This window comes from Spermophilus citellus (assembly GCF_964194105.1).
Source record: "Spermophilus citellus genome assembly, chromosome: 17".
Lineage (NCBI taxonomy): Eukaryota > Metazoa > Chordata > Mammalia > Rodentia > Sciuridae > Spermophilus > Spermophilus citellus.
In genome coordinates, this window is record NC_138199.1 from 66,599,579 (window position 1) to 66,621,338 (window position 21,760).

A 21,760-nucleotide genomic window follows, 5' to 3' on the forward strand; every position below is an offset into this window, starting at 1 on the left:
ATTCTCTCTCTCTCTCTCTCTCTCTCTCTCTCTCTCTCTCTCTCTCTCCCCTCCCCCCCCCACTCTCTCTCTAAAAAAAAAAAAAAAAAAAAAAAATTCTGCCCTGGAATCGTGCAGCTTGCTTTTTTAGCCCCCAGACACATTTTCACCGGATCCCATGGCCATCCCACCAGGCTGTCTTCGAGGTGCCCAAGCAGACAGCTGGACCGTTGTGGGACCTCCTGCTCCACCCAGCCCCACCCGGAAGGCTTTCCCAACCATCCAGCTAGGCCTCACTTGTAAATCTCCTCCGCCTTCTCCTTGACCTTGGACTGATCTCCATACTTCAGGTCCTCACAGGCTTCCCAGAATCCCAGATTCTCCCCTGCACCAGGAGGAAGGGTCCACATGGACGAAAGGGCAACCAAAGAAGAAAAGAAGACATAAAAGAAATGGGTCAGCTGGGACAGGGTCCGCTCTGCAGCCTGGGGAGCCCCTGCCATTGTGACCTCGGGCTAAAAACTCCTGGGGAAGGAGCCCCGCCTCACGTCCTGGGTGGGGAGAGCATCTGGAACCCAGCAATGGCTTTTGAAATCATCTAATTTGGTACCCGCCACCTTTGGGGCAACACTTTCACATGGTGGGTGCTGTTCCTTCCTAGAGCAATACACAGGACAGAGCTCATCATACCCCCGCCCCCCAGGTTGTGACCTTTCTTTTCTCATTGGCTTATGCCCATGGGATGAAGCACATAAGCACTTATCACTACACCCAAGACTTTCCTCCTGAACGTCCCTGTCTGCTGGGCTGTGTTCACTGACTGCATGACTTCTGCCTCTGGTGTGACTGCGTGTGGAGACATGAACTTCTGCAGCCCCCAGGGGCTCCAGCCCAGAGGTCCTTGCAAGGATCTTGCATCACTCAGGCATGATGCTGATGGACTGATCCTCAGGGAAGGCCTGGCCACCAGAGGGATTCAACTGAGCGTCACCAGAGCCAGAGGGACTCTGTCCCTCTTAGCCTAGAAGAAAATCCAGACCCCTAGAAATCCTTCATCTCTTTCCAACTTTAACTTCTCTCGCCAGTTGTCCATGACACTCAGTTGACCATGACACTCAGAAGCATTGGGAACATGTTGGTACAGTGATCCCAGGTGGAAATTTTTGACTGGGAAAATAAAGATGATCACACTAACAAGCGAGCAAGAGCCTATGAGTGTGTGCATGTGTGCGTGCAAATCACAAAATGCCATGGTAGAGGAAAATGGAAGAAACTCCCCTCTTCTCCTTTCCTGTTTTGTTTTAAAACTACCAGGTATTTCAGATTGGGAAAGGCTGCACAATTCTAAACTCTATGGCATTTGTCCCTTAATGCCACACAGGTCCTTGCTCTTCAGCATGAACTTCAGGGTGTTCTTTGCACCAGGATCACAGACCAGCGATGCTCTTAACTGACAGCTGAGCTGAGACCAAGAGGGATGGAGACCACCCTGCCCACCACAAAGGGCAGCTAGCTGCCTATGGCTAAAACTAAATAAGCAACTATCCACAGTAGCCAAAAGGTGAAAATAACTCCAGACAGCCACGGATGGAAGAAGAGAGAAACAAAATGTGATCCTCTTGTGGGCTGGAGGATTGCTCAGGAAAAACAGTGAAAAGGAAGGGGATCCCAACACATGACCCAACACGGATGAACTTGGAGGACATCAGGCTACGTGCAATAAACCAGGTGCAAAGGGACAAATATTGAAGGATTCCACTTCTGTGTGGTGCCTGGAGTGATCAAATTCATAGAGACAGAAATAATGCTGGTAGCCAGGGGCTGGGGAGAGTGGGAATTCAGTGTGGGATGGGTACAGAGTTTCTTGGGAGACTGAAAAAGTTCTGGAGGTGGGTGGTGGTGACGGCTGCACAGCAGTGTGAATGTGCTTATTGCCGCCGAATTGTACACTTAAGAATATGGTTTAAGTGGTAACTTTAATAACTTGGAAAAAATAAAAATAAAATGGTAGATTTTGTTAAATGTATTTTAATACCAGAAGATTATAAATAAACACAGAAAAGTCTATGCGCCAATGTTCACAGTAGCATTATTTATAATAAAAGTCAAAACAGCTGGGTACAGTGACACACGCCTATAATCCCAGTGGCTTGGGAGGCTGAGGCAGGAGGATCACAAGTCCAGAGCCAGCCTAAGCAATTTAGTGAGGCTCTAGGTAACTTAGCAAGACCCTGTCTCAAAATAAAAAATAAAAAAGACCTGGATGTGGCTCAGTGGTTAAGTGCCCCTGGGTGCAATTCCTGGAACATCAACAAAAACAATAACAACAACAAAAAAAGGTCAAAACAGCCCAAATGTCCATTAACTGATGAATGGATAAAAGGTGATCTATCCATACAATGGAATATATTGCAGTCATAAAAAGGAACGAAGCCCCATTACACACTACAATGTGGACAATCCTTGAAAACACTATATAATAAGTGGGGAAAGACAAACAATTATGTGTTTTATTATTATTCCATCTATAAGAAATGTTCAGAATAGCAAATCCATAGATCCATGAGTGTCTAGGGCGGGGGGTGGTTAGGGGAGAATGGAGGGCGGGGGGGGGGGGGGGGGAGAAAAGGGCAGAGGGAGGAATACGAACTAACTTCTAACAGGCAAGGGGGTTCTTTCTGGTATGGTGAATTAGTTTTGATGGCTGTACAAACTTAATGAATGTGCTCAAAACCACTGAAATTTACACTTTATTACTTTTTTAATATAAAAGAGTGAACTTCATGTTATGTGGATCATATCTCAAATTAAGTTTTTTTAATTAAATGAGAAAACTGATTATTCACCTTCTCTCTTCATACGTGAACCCTTGGGCTTCTCATAAAGAGATGGACAATAATGGGTTTTAATAACGCAGGGAAATCTGATTCCAAGTAACGATACTCGATGTAGTTTATCACCTCGCCACTAGATGGCACCATTTCCACTTATTTACCTGCCAGGCCTAAGAGCACTCGCTTCCATCACCTTTTCTGGGGTTTATTACATTATGGCCATTAGGCTTGATTATGGAGAAAATTTTTCAAGAATCCATGTTATAATGTGATGTTCTGCATCAGACAGGCCAACGGACCAAAGGCATGTCCAATGGAATTTGTTTCCAGAGCAACCCCACAGGTTTGAGTGGTGAGCAGCTGAGTCTCAAGGCTCAACATGAAGCTCCCAGGGCTGGGGACTTCATAAGTAAGCAAATACATCCCAGAAAAGCAAACATTTCAATGAAGGTGATGAAGCCAGTTGAATGTGCAACCTGGTGACCCTGGTTCTAATCTGGCCTCTTGGTTTTCCCAGATGTTTCTCAACACACTATATTTAAGAAATTGCAATTGCCCCACCATTGGGGCACCCAGAAATGGGGCATAAAATGTGGCCCTACCACTCATCACCATCTGCACGTTGCTCGGTCCCTGACAGGAGCAAAAGCAGTGGCTGTCAATCATGATCACAGATTTGGAATCACCTGGGGAGCTTCCAACACTTCAGCGATTACAGCCCAAACCAATAAAAAGGAATCTCCAGGGGTGGGATCCAGCAAAGATATGTTTAAGATATCCCCTGGTGGATCAAATCTGCAGAACTAGGCTAAAGAAACATCAAACTGGGAGGCAAAAGAGGTAAACCTCACTTATTTTGCATCCCATCCCGAAAAGCCCTACTTCAGGATGAAGCCCTAAAGCTAACATGGACTTTGTGCAGAGATGCAATTATCCCCCTGGACTGTGGGGCCTCTTTGAGGCCTAGAACTGGTCCTGGACCCAGGTCTGACTCTGGAAGCTGTAAAGGAGGGAACCCCTATTTAAGTGTCTTAGCAGAGCTATGGAAACGTTTACTGAAAAAGTCCTAAAACCCTCATCTAGACATTAAAGGAATGTTACTAAAAGTCAAAGTTTTATTTTACATTTTTTAAAAAAGAATACCCACCACTGAATTCTTTCTTGAGAAAGTACTGGAAGCTCTGTCGACCCTTGGGGTCTCGGATCAACTCACTGAAGTTGAAGGCCCATCGCTCCACACGCATCTTGGTTGGGATTTCCACCCTGCAAGGACAATGATTTATAAATGTAACACTCCACGTGAAGGCAGCGGAGGTCCCTGATGGTGGCCAGGGTGGCAGCGAGGGGCTTCACACTCCCCGTTAGTCTCACAACCCACGGCTTGACCCAATCCTCCTCTCCCAGTCCCCGCATAAACACGAATCCAAGTGTTGACTCGCCAGGAAGATGCAGCCCCAGACACGGACCCTCCCACGGACAATGCAGAGGTGGGGGCCACGTGAGCAGGCCCTGCTCCCACAGCCTCCAGGGAAAGAGCTCAAGGCCTACTCCAAGGCCTCAGGATGGCCCAAAGACCATCCAGTGGAGGGCCAGGCTGCCACCACAGCCAGGAGAGAATTCTAGTGCAGCCTGGGTTATGGATGCTACAGTCACGGCCACCAGCCAGCCACCCGTCACCCACTGCAGCCGCCCCTTCACCACTAATGCATGAATGTTCACAGCAGCATACTCATAATAGCTAAGGGTCAGACACCGCCCAAGTGTCCACCGATGGATGAACAGATAAACAACACGCAGTCATCTACACAGTGAACACTGTTAGGCTGTAAACAGAGGCGAGGTGCCAACACACTACAACATGGACAAGGTTTGAAAGGGCTATATTAAGGGAACAAGCTAATGAGAAAAGATCACGTACTGTTGATTCTACTTATGTGAATATCTAGAGCAGGCAAATCCCTCTACAGAGACAGAAGTAGATTGACTAAAAGTGGCCTAGGGCTGGAGGGGTCTGGGGGATGGAGACTTGGTGGGTGATGGCTAAAGGATACAAGATATTTGGGGGGGGGGGGGGTGAAAATATTTTTAAATCAATTGTAGTAGTGATCGTACTACTCTATGAATAAAATAAAACCATTGAATTTTACACTTTAAATGGGGAAATTGTATACATATTTAAATATATATATACATATTAAATATATATATATACATATTAAATATATATATATACATATTAAATATATATATATATATATATATATATATATACACACACATACAATTTGGCATTTAAATCCCAGAACTGGGTGTCGTCCGTTATCCAAGGATTGCTAGGGAGGCAGCCCGACATAATGGCGTCGTTAGATGAGAACTGCTCACTGTACTTGACAATCCTGAAAAGGAAACAGAAAAACAATTTCCTAGAAGCTCAACACCAAGAGAGTAAATCAGTGTTTGGGTTGACCAGCTTTTCCTCTTTCCTTGTATCGATTTAGTTCTACACTTATTACTGTCTTCTTAGAAAAGTGTTCTAATAGCTGCTGGGATTGGTAGGTATTTGACAATATCTGTCCCTATTCTACTGTAAATCAAGGTATTGTTCCCCAGTCCAGAATCCTTCATTCCTTCTCTGTCCCTAGACCATTAAAACATGACCTCTTTGCATTTCTTCGGGATATTTTAAAATTCAGTACCGACTCAGTCTGCCCGTCTCTTGGCTTCCATCTTGGAGGCACGAGGTTGCCACCCATGGGCGGAGATTCTGCTGCTATCTTGGATTCCACACTCTGTCAGTCATGCCTAAGTTGGGGAACTTGAAAACCTATGGCCTAATTGATGTGTGAACTCCAAACCCACTACTTTGGGCAAAAGCAAATTCCCCTGAACTATCAGACCATCTGAGTTGATATATTTCCTGGTGTCTGAGAAGTAGGGAAGCCTGCACCCATAGGTGTATATAAGGCACCTATTGCAAAATCTTCCCATAGCTATGGATTTTGATAGAACAGGATCCTTGACCTAGAGTCTTGGGTTTGCAGAACTTGAGCCTCCTAGCTTCCCTTCATGCTTTTTCTTTAGTCACACTACCAGTGGATCCGTTGGAAAGACAAAAAAGACTGGTCCACAGGTCCAAACACTAATAATATAAGTTTATGGTAATGAGGCCCTGAGACAATTTTCCTAAAACTAGAAAGTGAGTCTAGGAAGTATCCAAAAGTATTCACGTCTCCTTCAATTTTCTTTCCATTTGCTTTTATGAAACTGGTTTATATTTTTTAATTCTAACTTGTTATTTATGACCGTGGAATGCATTACAATTCATATTACACATATAGAGCACAATTTTTCATATCTCTGGTTGTATACAAAGTATATTCACACCATTTGTGTCTCCATACATGTACTTAGGGTAATGATGTCCATCTCATTCCACCATCTTTTTATCCCCATGCCCTCTCCCTTCCCCTCCCACCCCTTTGTCCTATTTATAGTTCATCTAATACTCTATGCTCCGGCTCCCAACCCCACTATGGATCAGTCTCCTTATATCAGAGAAAACATTTGGCATTTGGTTTTTTGGATTGGCTAACTTCACTTAGCATTATCTTCTCCAGCACCATCCATTTACCTGCAAATGCCATGATTTTATTCCCTTTGATTGCTGAGTAGTATTCCACTGTGTATATATGCCACATTTTCTTTATCCATTCATCTATTGAAGGGCATCTAGGTGGGTTCCACAGTTTAATTATTGTGAATTGTGCTGTTATAAACATTGATGTGGCTTGTCCTTGTAGTATGCTGTTTTTAAGTCCTTTGGGTATAGACTGAGGAGTGAGATAGCTGGGTCAAATGGTGGTTCCATTCATAGTTTTCCAATATGCTTTCCATATTGGCTGCACCAATTTGCAGTCCCACCAGCAATGTATGAGTGTGCCTTTCCCCCAACATCCTCGCCAACACTTATTGTTGTTTGTGTTCTTGATGGCTGCCATTCTGACTGGAGTGAGATGAAATCTTAGAGTGGTTTTGATTTGCACTTCTCTAGTTTCTAGAGATGTTGAACATTTTTGTGAAACTGGTTTCTGAAGCACCAGAGTAAATAGTTTTGAGATTATCAGAGAGTAACGATCAGCCTCCTAACTCAAAATGGGGCCCACTGAACACAGAGGGTACTATCTTTACCTGCAATCAGAGCTCAACAGCAGCAGAGAGAAGTCACTGAAAAATGTGGGTGGGGTCACAGGACATTTTCTTAGGGAATGTGAATTTTTACAAACTAGAAGTTTGGGAAGATGAGAAAAATTTTTACAAGAGCCTGACCCCTAACCACACTGGAAGGAGGGTACTGGACAAAACGCAGCCTTGTCAGTCCCCACGGCGCCTCATACCCCTTACCACGGCTGGAGTCCAACACAGTCAGAATAAACAATGAAAAGAAACAAAACTGAGTTTGTTTTCATGTGTGCAGGAAGATCTCAAGAGTTACCAAGATGCTCCTAGAATGAATTCCATATTTCAAAAGGATAACTTCTTGCATTTGGGGAGGCACTTAAACCCTTAAGTGATCTGTCTCCCAGATCATTCCCCATGCAGACCTGGACAAGGTAGGCTGATAGTCCAATCAATCAAACATAAATTTCCAATCTCTCCAAACTGAACTTGAAGGTAAGCAGCGGACAGTTAACAACACGTTGAACCAGTAAATACAGCGTACATATCCCTAATAGGTCGGAGTGGGTGGTGACAGGAATCTAGATGGTTTTAGATCCCCAGGAGTCCAGTTCATGGACTTGGCGACTCTTCCGACCTCCTCATCCACGCAAGACATGGCAGAGACATGGCAGACTCACAGAACCTCACCACCCTCGATTTTACCCAAAGCAAGTGAGACCTGGAGATCTATTCTGAGTGAGGAGCTGGAAACTAAACCCAAGGGACTGAGTTTGTACCTTACAATTCTTTAGGATCTTATCTCAGTTCATGACTTATCAAGTCTGCCTTAAAGCAGAAGTTTCCCCTCTTGTCTACCTGCTGCAAGACCAGGTTCCAAAAGACCAATAAATCAGGGACATACCCTCCAAGGGACACGGACGACTTCACGGTGGACCTCATTAAGGCCTGTTGGTAATACATGATCTGGAAGAGACGCAGTTGTTAGAATGTGTCCAACTCCACATCCTCAAGTGTCACCAACACTGATGTTACATTTGGCTCCAGGACCAGAAGCCATTGATCCATAATAACAGCCCACTCTGTTCCCTTAAGCCAGGCACCTGTGTGCCAAAAGGACTCATCCCCACTCCCACCAAGATAGGTGACTCCCAAATTCCAAGTCAGTGGCCTCCTTAACCCCTTGGAAAAACACATTAAAAAAAAAATGTCCCAAAGAACATTAAACCAAAACCTGGGGGGAGATGCCTGGCTTACCCTCACATGCCTCTGGCTGACAGAAACAGGGTGGTCACCAGGACAGGGACCTGGTTCTACAGCTTCAGCACTAGCATGCCATCCCCTTCTCAACCACCCTCCCCTGCATTTGGATATCCCTTTATGTCCCATATCAGTGGCCAATGCTTCCCAGGCCTCAGTCTTGAGACCTGGAAAGAAAATTTGCCCAGATAGGCAGTTCACCATGATGGTGAACTTCTGGGTGGCCCCGCAGTTGTAAGAGCAGGGGGCCGGGATATGGACACTCTGCTGCGTCCACTCCCACAGTCCTCTCTGGCCAACCCTCAGCTCCGTGACTTCAAGGGGTGTTTCAAATCCTGAATCTCAGCGTCAGTCCCAGTGGGATCTTGCAAAAGATCCTCTGTCGTTCTGTGTTGCCCATTAATTTGAAAACAATTGTTTGAACAGTACACATGGTTTTCATTTCATTACTGAGCCCAGAGCATGAGGCCAAAGTACATAGAATTTGTTAGAAGACTTTAAATTGAACTTCACTGGAACCAGGAAAATAATTACCTCTTTTTTGACAGCAGTGACTGTTTGTTTCTGCAAAACAAAGAAACAAAGCTATTAAACCGACGTCATTAAATCATTCCAGTTCAAATACCCATCTGAAAAATAAGAACCCTTCCCCAAGAGAAAACTGTCCGACTTTTCTTAAAATGTAGGATTTCCCCATTGCCACATCTTTCACCCTATTCTATGCAAACGCTGGAGGACAAGATCAAGGACCAGACTCAGCCAGGGAAGGAGTATCATTTACCACTGTAATTTTATGCTGCTCTTCTAAATCCAAGATGAATTAAAGACTAAGTTTGGGGTTGGCCTCGATCTTCTGCAGAACCATCTGGAAAGTGGGAGATAAAGAAGGGAAACCTTCCCTCCCACTGAGACACAAAAGGAGGGAGAAAGAAAGACTAGGAAGGATCTTGAGTGTGTTTCTTTTGTCACAGGGGAGAGTTCTGAATGAAAGGTGAGATTCAGTCTCTCCATTCATAACAATCTGATCAACGATCAACAAACAAACAAACAAAAAAAAAAGGTTCATTGCCAAAACTAAAGCACACAATTAAGAACCCAGGGTCTGTTGACAGCTGAGTCCCAGAGTTGAGCTGCCAAAGCAAGTTCAGGCTGGGCAAGGGCTGCAAGGTGTCCTCTCTCCAGACTTTTTGAGCTAAGGCAGAGAAAGAAGGGCTTGCCTTAGAAACCCCTGGAAACCATGCAAATCTGTCTCCAGCTAAAACACATCACCTCCTACAACCCCAGAGGGACAGGCTCCCGGGGCTCCATTTCTGTGCTTCACATGAGGTTGGGTACGGTGGGTGGTCATTCCAGTCCTGGCCTTCCTACATGTGGTTGTGTCCTCGGCCTGCTTAGTGCCCACTTCAAGCTGAACCTCTTCATTCCAGGAGGCTGCCATCCATGCCACTGAACCAAACCCAATCTTCACTTGGAACGGAGTCAGAAGTCCGGGGTGGATGCACCTTTTCCTTAGCCAGTTAGCCAAAGCAGCACTGGTTCATGAGCCCATTGACAAGGGGTGAGGGCCCGGCCCACGGTGGAAAGCCATGTTCTCATCTCTCCTGCTTAACCCAGCCGGGTTCCACTCTGCTTTTAGAGATGCATTTCATAGGGAATCTTTCTCTTGCATGGCAGGGTAGGAAAAGTTATGTCAGAAAAGGAGAGCTCAGGTAGGCGTCTGATTCTCACACACCCTGACCTTCTTCACAGCACCAGGGCAATTTCAATCATGTATTTATTTGTGTGGCTCTTTTTTTTTTTAAACTATCACCATTAAGGGGCCTAGAGTCCATGGCTGACTTCCCTTGAAAAATGTCCAGTGCAGGGTAGATGCTCAACAAATATCAAATAAATGATGACTTCAGCTCAGTTGGAGGCCTAGAAAACCGAGGATTTTCTCTAAGCTTTTCCACTCAAAAATTTGAAAACACTCCCCCCAAATGATTTAAACATTTCAGCGACCACACTTATCATACACTTCCATTCTCTCTCGATACAAGGCATGAATGTCTTTTAGAAGACATGAATTTCAGGTAGGAAAAGGGCCATCAAACCTGATGCAATCAGATCTTTCAATGAGAGTCTGGCAAAAACGGATTACTCAGAATAGTATCTAACAATCTACGACCTCTGCTCAAAGGGGAAGCGGGATGTTTGCATAATACGACTAGCAAAGACTGCAAAGCAATTTATACAACTCTGTGTTCTTATAAAGCTCAAGGGAGGCAGATTTTTTAATACAGATTTTCTGCTAAGAAAAGCAAAGGCTATCAGAGGTTGTGGGTAACTTCCTCAACATCTTCTGATCAGTCATTGGCTGAGGCATGATTCAAACCCAGCTCTGCCCTTTGCAAAGCTGAGGATGGATCTGTGAGAAACACAAAATCAGGGAGCCCATGAGCTCTCCCACCTAGCCTGCTCTCTTCACCAATTTCTTCTTTGCCCTGAAGCTGAGAAGGCTGCAGAATGGAATGAGTGTCCAGTCATTTAATTTAAAACAAAAAGAAAGCAAGAGCCCCAACCACATGATGACACAAAAACAGGAAACGCTCTTTCATTGACACTAATGATGGCAAAGATCAATATCATGCGAGGCACATGCTCCACAGCCAAGGGCATAAACACCCTCCTTCAACTTCCTGTCCAAACACCTGGAGCCCAGGACTTCCGAGCAGACAGACACGGAGGGAAGGGGCGGGGTCCTGGTGTTCTTGCAAGCCATAGGCACCAGCACCGCATTTCCCTTCCACCTCTCCTGGTCCTCCTTTGGCCTCATGTATTTATTTGCTTCTGGGGCCATTAATCTCAGTCTTCGGTTTTTAAATTTTTATATTTTTATTGACTTTACTTGCTTCTAGTATCTCCTTCGGAATCTACTTCTGTGGTGTGGTTTGCTGTATGTTTTCTGGTTTCCAGAACTACCAGCTGTCTTCTGGGAACCAGATTCTCTCATGCAGGTTGAGAAGCTCTTATACCACAGCCTGGGGCCAGTAGGGTTTCAGATTTCAAATTTTTTTTTCAGATGTTGGAATATTTACAGGTACATAATGAGATATCTTGGGGATGGGACCCAAGTCTAAACACAAAATGCATTTGTGTTTTATATGCATCTTGTACACTTGCCCGAAGGTAATTTTATACAATATTTTTAACAATTTGATGCAGAAGACAGTCACAGTGGCGCACACCTGTAATCCCAGCAGCTTGGGAGGCAGAGGTAGGAGGATCATAAGTTCAAAGCCAGCCTTGGTAACTTATTGAGGCCCTAAGAAACTCAGTGAGACCCTGTCTCTAAATAAAAAGGGCTAGGGATGTGTCTCAGTGGTTAAGCACCTCAGGGTTCAATATCCAGTTCCAAAATAATAGTAATAATAATTTTGTGCTGAAACAAAGTTTTATGATATGAATCACCATGTTGGTGGTTTCAGGGTTAGGAGGATTTCAGATTTTTTATTAGGGATCCTCTAACTGTGACAGGATTCTTTTGAATCTGAGGCTGCTTCATCTATACTTTAGATGGTCTGTGTGAACCTTAGCTTTTTTTCTGCCTTTAAAAATAGCTGTTCGTAGGGTCTTCCTCCAGATTGGCAGACAGGTATCTCTGCCCAGGGAAAGGGGTGGCGGGACAATGCAGGGCAAAGGTTCTGAATTTTTCCTTTTGGGAGGGAAGGTACCAGGGATTGAACTCAGGGACACTCAACCACTGAGCCCAATCCCCAGCCCTATTTTGTATTTTATTTAGAGACAGGGTCTCACTGAGTTGCTTAGCACCTCCCCATGCTAAGGCTGGCCTTGAACTTGTGATCCTCCTGCCTCAGCCTCCAGAGCCACTGGGATTACAGGCATATACCACGCCTGGCCCAAGTGGTTCTGGACTTTTCTAAAAGATGGAGAGACAATGTTATCTGTAAGATGAGGAATGGCTCAGGAAAGAGTCTTGGGATCAAATGTTAAAATTCTGGCTCTACCACGTATTGGATTGGCTATGTCACCCCAGATGAATTAGTTAGCATCCAAGAGCCTCTGACTTCTCATTTTTAAGAGGAAGATAGAAGAAAAAAGGGAATTCAGTGAGGTAATATACATAGATAACTGGCTAACTGCTGAGACCCAACATGCAGTGGTTAATCACACACATGGTATGGCGTAAGCCTCATGATAAGATTACAAGATGCTCAGGCTATGGTTGGGACATACTTCCATTTAAAAAGTTATCATTGTTCATCTGGAATTCGAGTTTCACTGGGAATCCTCTGTTTTTATTTGCTAAATCTTGTAAGCCTACTCTCAATATTATTATTACTTAGCCAAAGGTCATAAGAAACATCATTTTAAAGTGAAGTTATTAAAAACGCACCCACTACCTGCAATTCTATGCAATTCAAAAAAACCACCTCCTGATGAAATAGGAAGATGCGAACTTTTTTCCATCTAGAATTTCGAATCAACCCCCTCCTTTCTTAAAAGTCCCCCCACCCCACCCTGTATTGAGACCCTTTGTTTACTCCACGGGGAAGAGATACACTTTGCCACACTAAGAATATTCTGCCGAAGGAATCTTGGAATGCTCGGCATTCCTGGAATTCTAACAACTTAATATATTTCACTTGCAGAGTTTCCCAAATAGGGACACATCTAGACTTGTTTACACAGCTCTGGGGCCAAAGCCAGGATGGAGGTTGTGGACCACTGTCATAGGGCAAGAGGGATCAGGGCCGTGCCTGAGAGACCCTGAGGCCCCTGTCAGATAAGAGCCAGGGAGCGTCTGGGAGGAGGCGGCTAGGCAGACATCCTCACAGAACCAAGGACAAGATGAAAAGAACCTGAGGAGTGGACAGCACTGACCGCAGAGAGGGGGACAGAAGCTGCAAACAGGGAAATCCAGAAAAGGAAGTCGTTAATGTAAAGCAGGCAGGAAAAGGGAAGAGAGACTGCTGTTCCGGAAGTGAGGATCCCAGGTTGCTATCATCTGGAGCAAATCCCACCCTGCAAGGTACTTCCTGATCAGGTGGAGACAGAATTTAATCACAGTGTGCAGGGCCCAGTGCCGAAGGAAGACGCAGGGCCCCTTCTCCAGAAAAACAGGAGAAATTTTAAGATAGTGATGGATATTAAATCATGCAAGGCCCTCCTGTGTGGGGCCTTGGATGAGGGTACAAGTCACTTGCCTGTGGAGTGGCCCTGGGTGCAAGACTTAGGCCTGAACTGTAAAGACTGGAAAGATCTAAATTGGAGTCCTGACTGCGCCACCTTTGGCAAAGGGCTAAATCTCTCGGTTGCAGTTTTGTCATATGAAAAATGAAGCTGACATTATCTCCCGTCATGGACTTAATGAAATCTAGCAAAGCTTCAGAAGGCCACACAGTGGGCATTACAAAGCAGCAGGCAGGATACGGAGCGGCCTCTGCAGGGCTGTCAGCTGAGGGTCACATCCGGGCTTCATGGTTTTCTCTTCTCTCCAACAGGGATGCCCCGACGTTCTGTCCCTCCTAGGATGGACGTGAGTCTTCCCTGGCCAGCGAGCCATCAGCAAACTCAGTCCCCAGAGTGGCTCTTTTTTCAACGCGTGGTCATAAAGGGGGCCACAAGAAGAAAGCAATTTGTCCCCTACTGGTGTGAGCACTAGGGGGGCTTTGCCCCCTGAGGCCCCAGGCTGAGTGCTCTGCAGTATTTATATTTCTTCCTTTTACTCAAAGCCTCTTGTGCACACCTACGTAACCACCCTGTGCTCAGCGGTCGGTGACTCGGTGACTCGAGCAGGCAGAGAGGTTGAAATTGGAATGCACCCCCTCCCTCCAGTCAACGTGGGAGTAAGCAAAGGTATGAGGACAGACAGGAAAAGAGCTAAGCACAGCCTCCCGGTGGGGTCAAAGGTTGACAGGACCCCATAAATCATCTCCCTCGTAACCCAGCGCCCGTTCTGGCAATCACGGCTACTGTCTGTGAAGCATGTCGGTTCCCATTCTGGACACTTCACATGAATGATCCTGTCCGATCCTCTGAGGAAGGAACTCTGGTTGTCCCCATGTTACAGACGAGGAAACTGAAACTTGGGACAGCTCCAGAGCTCGCCCAAGACCACCCAGGCAGCGCGAGGCAGTGCTGGTCCTTCCAGCTGACCTGACCTTCGGCACTCAGTGCTGCCCCTGGTTGCTAGAAGACAGTGAGAACCCTGTCAGAGGAGCCCTTCCTGGGGAGGGTCAGGAGGAAGGGCACATCCCTGCCAAAGCCTGGCCTCCAATCAGGGTCCTTACCATGGGGCCAAATCCTCTCTGAAATAAAGGGGGAATGGGGAGCTGTACACCCCATTGTCTCAAGGAGTCAGAACTGAGGGGAGGCTCGTGACCAGGTCCTCCCAGGGCTGTGCAGCCTGGCCAACCAGAGGCCATCAGCCTGACACAGTGGCTCACCAGGGGCCCTGGACACCTGCCGGCCTAGCGGCCTCTTTCTCATGCTTGATGGGGTTTGGCCTCTGTTTAAGAAAAAGAGGTCTTTCTTCATTCAATCGTTCATTCTCAGAAGTCACCTTTCACCTCTAACCAGCTCAGGCACCATGTACAAAATGCAAAACCTCTGCCCTCCAAGAGCCCTGGGGAGTCTGCACTCTCAGGCGCCCGGTCCTCTCAGGGCAGGTAAGCCGTGGGGACAGGGACACTCGGAGGCTGGGAAAGGAGGCCGGCCCCGGCCCCATGCCCTGCACAGCCAGGTCTGATGGACAGGCTGGTGGCTGAGGGAGGCCGAAGGGTCAGCTTGCATGAGAAGCAGGCGCCTGCTCTTCTCACTAGTCCACAGCAGCCCGAGTGCACAGACGGAGGAGGAGAGCTGCAGGGAGAGAGAGAGGGAGAGGTGTGAGCCCCAGGGGAGGCGCTGCTGCTGGAGCCCACCATGAGCACACACTCAGCCTCACACCCTCTGGGCCCTGGCTCTGGGCTGGGAGGCACCGCCAGCCGCTGGCAGGAAACAGGTTTGAGAGCCAGAGGCTCCCTCCCTCCTGCACCACCAGGGAGGACATGACCCTCAGGGTTCGCCCCGACCACAGCACCCCAGATGGAGCAGCTCAGTTCCGGTGTCCTCCCCCACACACACACCCCGCCACATCCGCAGCAGAGCCTCAGTCACAGACACGTGCCCCCCCCCACTGTCCCCACGCCCCACCCATGTCAGAGCCAGTGACGTGCTTTCTTCCTCCACCCTCCCCCTCCTCCCCAGGAAAGAGGTTTCCAGAGTAGCCCGTTAGCCACACAAAAAAGGCAAATCTTCCACCCGGTTCTGTGTTTCACTGGCTGATTCTGTTTCCATGGCAACCGAGCCTACAAGGCCTCAGCAGTGATCTGCTATCTGACAAGGGGAACAAGGAGAGGCTGCCGTGGGAACGGCGCTGGGGGAAGGCTGACAGCCCCACGTGGGGATCAAAGAAGGGTCAGTCTGACTTGTGGACAAGGGACCTAACAAGTCCCCCGGTGACACTCTCTAGGAACTCCAAGTCCCTCTCCACGTGTCCCAGAGCTGCCTCAGCAGGGCTCTCCTGCGCCTTTCTCTTCCCCTTCCACAGCCGCCTTCCTAGCCCAGCAAGCCCTCCAGCCCTGCGCTCAGGCTGCAAGGCACAAGCCTGCAGATGACGCTGCACTGAAGAGGGGCCTGCCCCTGGCCACCAGAGACACACTGGACGGAAAGCCATGAAACCACCCAAGACAAATTTACACGGGTTTTAGGCTGGCTGGCAGAGGTCAGCGGCTCCCACCTGGGCCACTCTGACTCCCTCCCCAGGGACACTGGGCAATGTCTAGAGGCATTTTTGATCGTTGGCCTGGGGATGTGGGTCCAGTAGAGGAATGGAGTCACTGGCATTTAGTGCACAGAGGTTAGAGATGCCGCTAAACATCCTACACTGCACAGAATGCCCCCTCCCAGGGAATTATCTGACCCAAAATGTCAACAGGGACATGGTTTCAACAATATACAAACTATGCTTCTTTAAATTATATATATTTGAAATTGGCCATCCATTACAAATAAAAAGTTGAGAGTCTTTGGAAGATCCCCACTAGGATATGAAAGACACTGTGACATTCTAGCACCGTGGACTACGGTTTAAATCTAAAGTTGGTTCAAGGTTTTTGATCCTGAAGGTTACTCAGTGTGTAAAATGTCTGCCTGTGCATCTTTGGGCAGGGTTGCTCATAATTCTCATCAGATTCTCAAAGGGGAAAGTAACTCACAGAAGACTAAAAACCAATCATCTAAATGCCATCTGCTCTGACCCACACTCTGCACCCTCTCCTCTCTCCAAGTGTCATCTCCCTTTACCCAGGACCCTGGCCATGGCCTCCCCTCTCCTGGACCCTGATGCCACAGAGACATGGTGCTCCTCTCCATGGCAGTCTCAAAGGGAAGATGGCATTGCCCACACAGGTAGGAAGGGACACATGGACACCTTCCCTGCCTCAGAACCTGGCCTAGGTCCCACCCACAATGCAGCAAAAACATACCTGGTTTACCTTGACTTCATTTGGATCGGTCACTCGGTCCAGGCCATAGTCCAGCACGTCATTCATTCCCGGCTGAATGGAATAAAAACAATGAAAGAATCACTACAGGAAGTCCCCAGTTTCTGATTAAATTCTGGGTCTTGACCAAGCGGCCAAGCATGAGACTGAGCTGAGAAGGGCTCGTGGCAGAGTGCACGGGGAAACATGAGGGTGTGTGAACCCTTCAGGTGAGCAAGAGAGCTTCCTGCACCCACAGCATCCCAAGAGCCTAAGAGAATAAGAGGAAAGGATGGATGGGCAAGCTGGTAGGCAGATGGTTGGATCAATAGAAGGATGGGTGAACAGACGGATGGCCTCTCCAGAACCATAGTGGGATGGATGGATGGATGGATGGATGGATGGATGGATGGATGGATGGATGGATGGATGGATGGAAGGGTAGATGGATAGACGGATGGATGGGTGGATGGATGGATGAATGGATGGGTGGATGGACAGATGGGTGGGTGGAGGGATGGACAGATGGGTGGGTGGATGGGTAGATGATTGGATAGGTAACAATCAAGTTCAGTCACAGTTCTTTGGGATCAATACATGGAACTCCTGACTCCTTCCACTGTGCCCCTTCCCCACACTCTAGTTTCTGCCTCGGGCTGGGTAGGACAGTGGTAGCACAGCAGTGCTTTGGAAGAGTCCAAGCTTCAATCAGGCACCTCTGGGTTCCCATCCTAATTTTGCTGCTTCCCGGCTGTGCCAAAAATCCTGGAAACCACTTCTCCCTGCACTTGCTGACTCACCAGAGAAACAGAGACGATGCCTCCTACCTGGAATGTTCTCATGAGGGCTTAGCAAGGTGGGATGTGACACTGTCAGCAGAGGGCTACTGTCATTGAGCAAGGGACCGTATTCGTCATAAGATCCTGTGTGTAAAGAGGTGGCCCAAAGCTGGGTCAGCAATCTTTGCCAGATCCCTTTTCCACCAGGTCACCCCACTCCCCAGCCAATCTCACTTGGCCTCTCCCAACTCCCTGAGGTCGGCAATCTAGGTGGTCACTTCTCTGCAGGTTTGGGGCAGACCCACCAAGTGCTGAGCACCTGTTATTAACCAGGCTGGCTACACTGAAGCAGAGGGTTGGAAGTGACTGAGCTTCTTCTCCATCCGGTTCAGCCTCAACTAAGATAGAGACCATTTTTAGCTTAGGGTAGGGCTGCCAGACCAAAAACGAGGAGGCCCAGTTAATTTCAGATAAACAGCAAATGATTCAAGTCCCATTATGTTTACACTGACTGTGTATCCATACCAAAAATAGCAAAGAGATCTTCATAGGAAATACATTTTGATGTAAAATATATTTTATATAAAAATTATTCGTTGTTTATCTGAAATTCAAATTGAACCGTACACCCTGTGTTTAACTTCCTAAATCTGGCAGTCTAGCTCAGCAGGCGACCGTGGAGGCAAATACTGGGCCGAGAGCCTAGGCAAAATAAAGAGCGAGAAAGCAAGAAACAGAACACGGGCGTGGAGCAGGACAGGGAAGGGGAGCCCCCATCCTTGCCCTGGCTGTTACTGGGGACCTCCATCAACAAACAGTCATGAGGCACTTCCTGTGTGCTGGACTCCGTGTCCAGCCCTGGGGAGCAGGTGAATGGACGTGCCCCCCTGGTTTCGGGGGGCATCCTCAGAAGGCAAGTCAAGCCATTTTCAGTCTTAAGGGATAGAAACCACTCAGCAATTAATCACCCCAAAACAATTACAGTTGTGACAAGTGGCATGAAGGGACAATACAGAGGTGTAAACTGGCCCTCACTGGTATCTAGCGTAGCGCAGAGAGGAAAGTGGGGAGTGTGGCCATCCAAAAAACATCCTTGCCTGAAATGGGTTCTAGGAATCACCCCCTTCATCTGGCATGCGCTGCTGGGTGACTCTCAGTGGCCTGGACTGGGCAGCCGTGAACTGTCAGACCTGCCGCCACCTCTGGACTTTCTTACTCGGCCAGCCGATCCAGAACCAGCCCCCTTCAGCTTCCCTCACCAGTTCTACTAGACATCCAGCCACCTTCCTTTGGCTGTCCTGCTGCCCCAGCTCCTGCCTCTTCTTAGCCTCTCTGTGGGCAGCAGCCCCCTAAGTTTTATATGTTCCTGCTGTGGCCCCACCCAGGACCCTGCTTCCAAACCCTCCAGGGGGCTGCCTTTCTGCCTCTGCTGGTTTGGGAGACTCCGAGTCTCATGCATTCACTCACTCACTCATTCATTCTTCAATACGTTAGAGCTGACTCAGTGTCAAGAAATCAAGACAACTGATGTGCCCCTGCAGCCTGCAGATAAGGAGGCACACAGACACCTTCTGCCCTGGTGCCACATGCACGAAGGACTCCACAAACATGTGAGCGAGCCTTCCCTGCTTCAACCAGAACTGTGAACACCGGGGTTTGCCACCCCAGCTACATCCCTTGGGCATGAACAAAATTTGCTAAATGCCTGGGGATCGCATTAGGGAAGGGCCTTTTGCATTTTGCGACAACCGCTTTGTGAGCATCCGAGTTGATGTGCACTGTGTGGTGACCCTCTACCACGTCACTCTGGGCCCTTCTTCAGTTTCCATCTCCTTCACTAATCATCACCGTATTTCTGAAAACATTTTGATGCATGGGAGAGAAAATCTAAATTATTTAATAAACAAAATAAAACAGGGGGCCAGGTGTGGTGGCACACACCTGTCATCCTAGCAGCTCGGGAGGCTGAGGCAGGAGGATGGTGAGTTCAAAGCCAGCCTCAGCAAAAGCGAGGTGCTAAGCAACTCAGGGAGACCCTGTCTCTAAACAAAATACCAAATAGGGCTGGGGGTGTGGCTCAGTGGTTGAGTGCCCCTGAGTTCAATCCCCGGTACCAAAAAAAAAAATAAAATAAAACAGGGGATGAAGCTGGAACAGGGAGAGAATTTTAGGTTCAAAGATTAGAGAAGTCTACCGCAAGCTTCTCTTGCCTTGAACGTCACTCCCACGGAGAGGTGTTCCCTAACCCCAATCTGCTTCAGGGCCCCTGCCTCCTACGAGCTGCCATGGTGTTCTGTACATTACTCACTCATTTATATAATAGTTTTAGTCTTTGTCTCTCTGCCAGACTGTAGTAAGTTCCTCGAGGTCGCAGGCCGTGTCTGTCCTGGCTCACAATTCAAATATCCCCACCGCCTCGTAAGCATCTGGCAGACTGGACATGCACAAAGTAGGTGCTAATTTCTCAAAGATTAGGACCAGGGTATATGGAGTGTTCCACGCTGTTTTTACAATACAACATGGTCTGCCGGATCATTTTTGTAGGTCATCGAATGGCCTTTGAAAACATCAGGTTAATAGCTTCATAATGTTTCGTCATCATCATCATCAACATGTTGGCACTGCTTTACTTTACTTTGCCTTCTCCCTCAAGGGGTACTTAGCTCATTGGAAAGTGGAAGCCAGACATCCCCTTCCCTGGAAGGCAAGTGTCTGGGTATGTGGTTGAAACAAGGGCAGTTTGCTTGATATTCACACAGGTGACCACTTGATCAAGGCCACACACCACCAGAAAGCAGCTCTGTCCAACAAACCAGTCCTGAGTGACAGACTAGGTTCAAGAACCAGGTGGCACCACAAAGATGCAGGGAAGGCTCAGAGTGACTGGCTGCAGGAACCATTTACACTCCTCTCTGCATCATGCCCATCTCCATCCTCTGCTCCATCCAAGTCAAAAACAAAAGAGAAACAGGGGTTTTTCTTTACAACAGGATGCTGACTCACGGGTGGCATTTGGGCTCCGAACGGGAACTGGGATCACACTCCTCAACCACCGTCTCCCAGGTCTGCCACTGGCCTCTTGCCAAGGATGCTGTTTCCGACGGAGCATCCGACAGGCCTTCCTTCCCCTTCCCTTAAATCAGTCACACTGGCTGTGCCTGCTGGGCACTGGGGTCTCATCTCTGGAAGAGGGCTACCCACCCGTGTGATGGCAACTTGGAGTTTGAGCTCCTTGACTGAGAGAGAAGGGTACATGGGGTCCTCCTTGACCAGGAGCAGCCTGTGGGGTTTCGCCACCCCACAGAGGTGGAGGCACACCCAGCACTGAGCAGACCGAACTCAGCCTTGACTTCTTCATCTGAGTAATGGAGTAACGACACCTCCCACTGGACCGCACTGCGGCCAGTTGTGATTGAGACAACCTGTGCCGGCAGCTGCGTACTGTACACAGCAGGTGCTCGATGATGTAGCTCTTGGGTGCCCAGCATCTCAATCCTTTCCTGGCACAGAGTCAGGGCCCAATGAGGGCTTCCCAGATTCATGAACAAATGAACAAGTTCATTGACTGCAGCCGTGTCACACTCCACAACAGGTGGCTACAGTTGGTCCACAGAAAGCCTGTTCACCCTCCAGAGAGCCAAATGCTTACTCTGCTGTGACTGGCTTTTGTCCCACTGAACTGATACTTGTTTGGGACTCCTGGAGACAGTCTTGACAGACTCTAGGCTCCCTGGCTCCTCAGAAGGATTGCTCCATTCTGGGCTGAGATGCTCCTCAGACTGAAAACTGTCCACTCCAATGGACCAATGAGAGGTGGAGCCTGTTTTAAAAGAGTGGAGGGGGGAAGCCCCGGATGCAGTCCTGCCACATCCTTGGCTACTGGTCCAGATTCAACCGAGGGGAGCAGCACTGAGGGAGGAGATCAGATATAAAGAGTATGAAGAGCAGTTTGCATCTTAGGTGTTTTAGGACTGCTCCAAGTACATCAGAGTCGCACTCTGAAGTTGGGTCTATTAAAGAGAAAGCAGGCCTATGTGACCCCAGGCACCATGCTTCTTGGAGCAGCAGCGACCCAGGCTGTATTCCCATACCAAGGAAGTTACGAAACACCAAAACACACGAACATGGCATGTGACATTGTCATGAGAGGCAAAGGGGCATCCAGACCAAGAGGGAGGATCCCCTGTTAGCAGTGTGGGTTCCGAGC

The 21,760-nt window shown here is 47.9% G+C and overlaps 1 protein-coding gene across 3 annotated transcripts in view; it reads right to left on the reverse strand.

The window, feature by feature from the left end:
* Positions 1–21,760, reverse strand: part of RGS9 (regulator of G protein signaling 9) — a gene marked incomplete at its 3' end in the record, with an annotated part of 65,968 nt that overhangs the window by 19,391 nt on the left and 24,817 nt on the right. For 2 of the 3 annotated variants that reach the window (XM_081272317.1, XM_081272318.1), the window contains exons 9-14: positions 16,787–16,849; positions 8,784–8,813; positions 7,894–7,955; positions 5,096–5,209; positions 3,961–4,076; positions 277–364 (exon numbers count right to left, since the gene is read on the reverse strand). In XM_081272317.1, coding sequence (XP_081128443.1) covers positions 277–364; positions 3,961–4,076; positions 5,096–5,209; positions 7,894–7,955; positions 8,784–8,813; positions 16,787–16,849 — 473 coding nt within the window. Of the gene's footprint in view, positions 1–276; positions 365–3,960; positions 4,077–5,095; positions 5,210–7,893; positions 7,956–8,783; positions 8,814–16,777; positions 16,850–21,760 lie in introns of all 3 variants that reach the window. The other variant, XM_081272316.1, reaches the window with a different exon arrangement.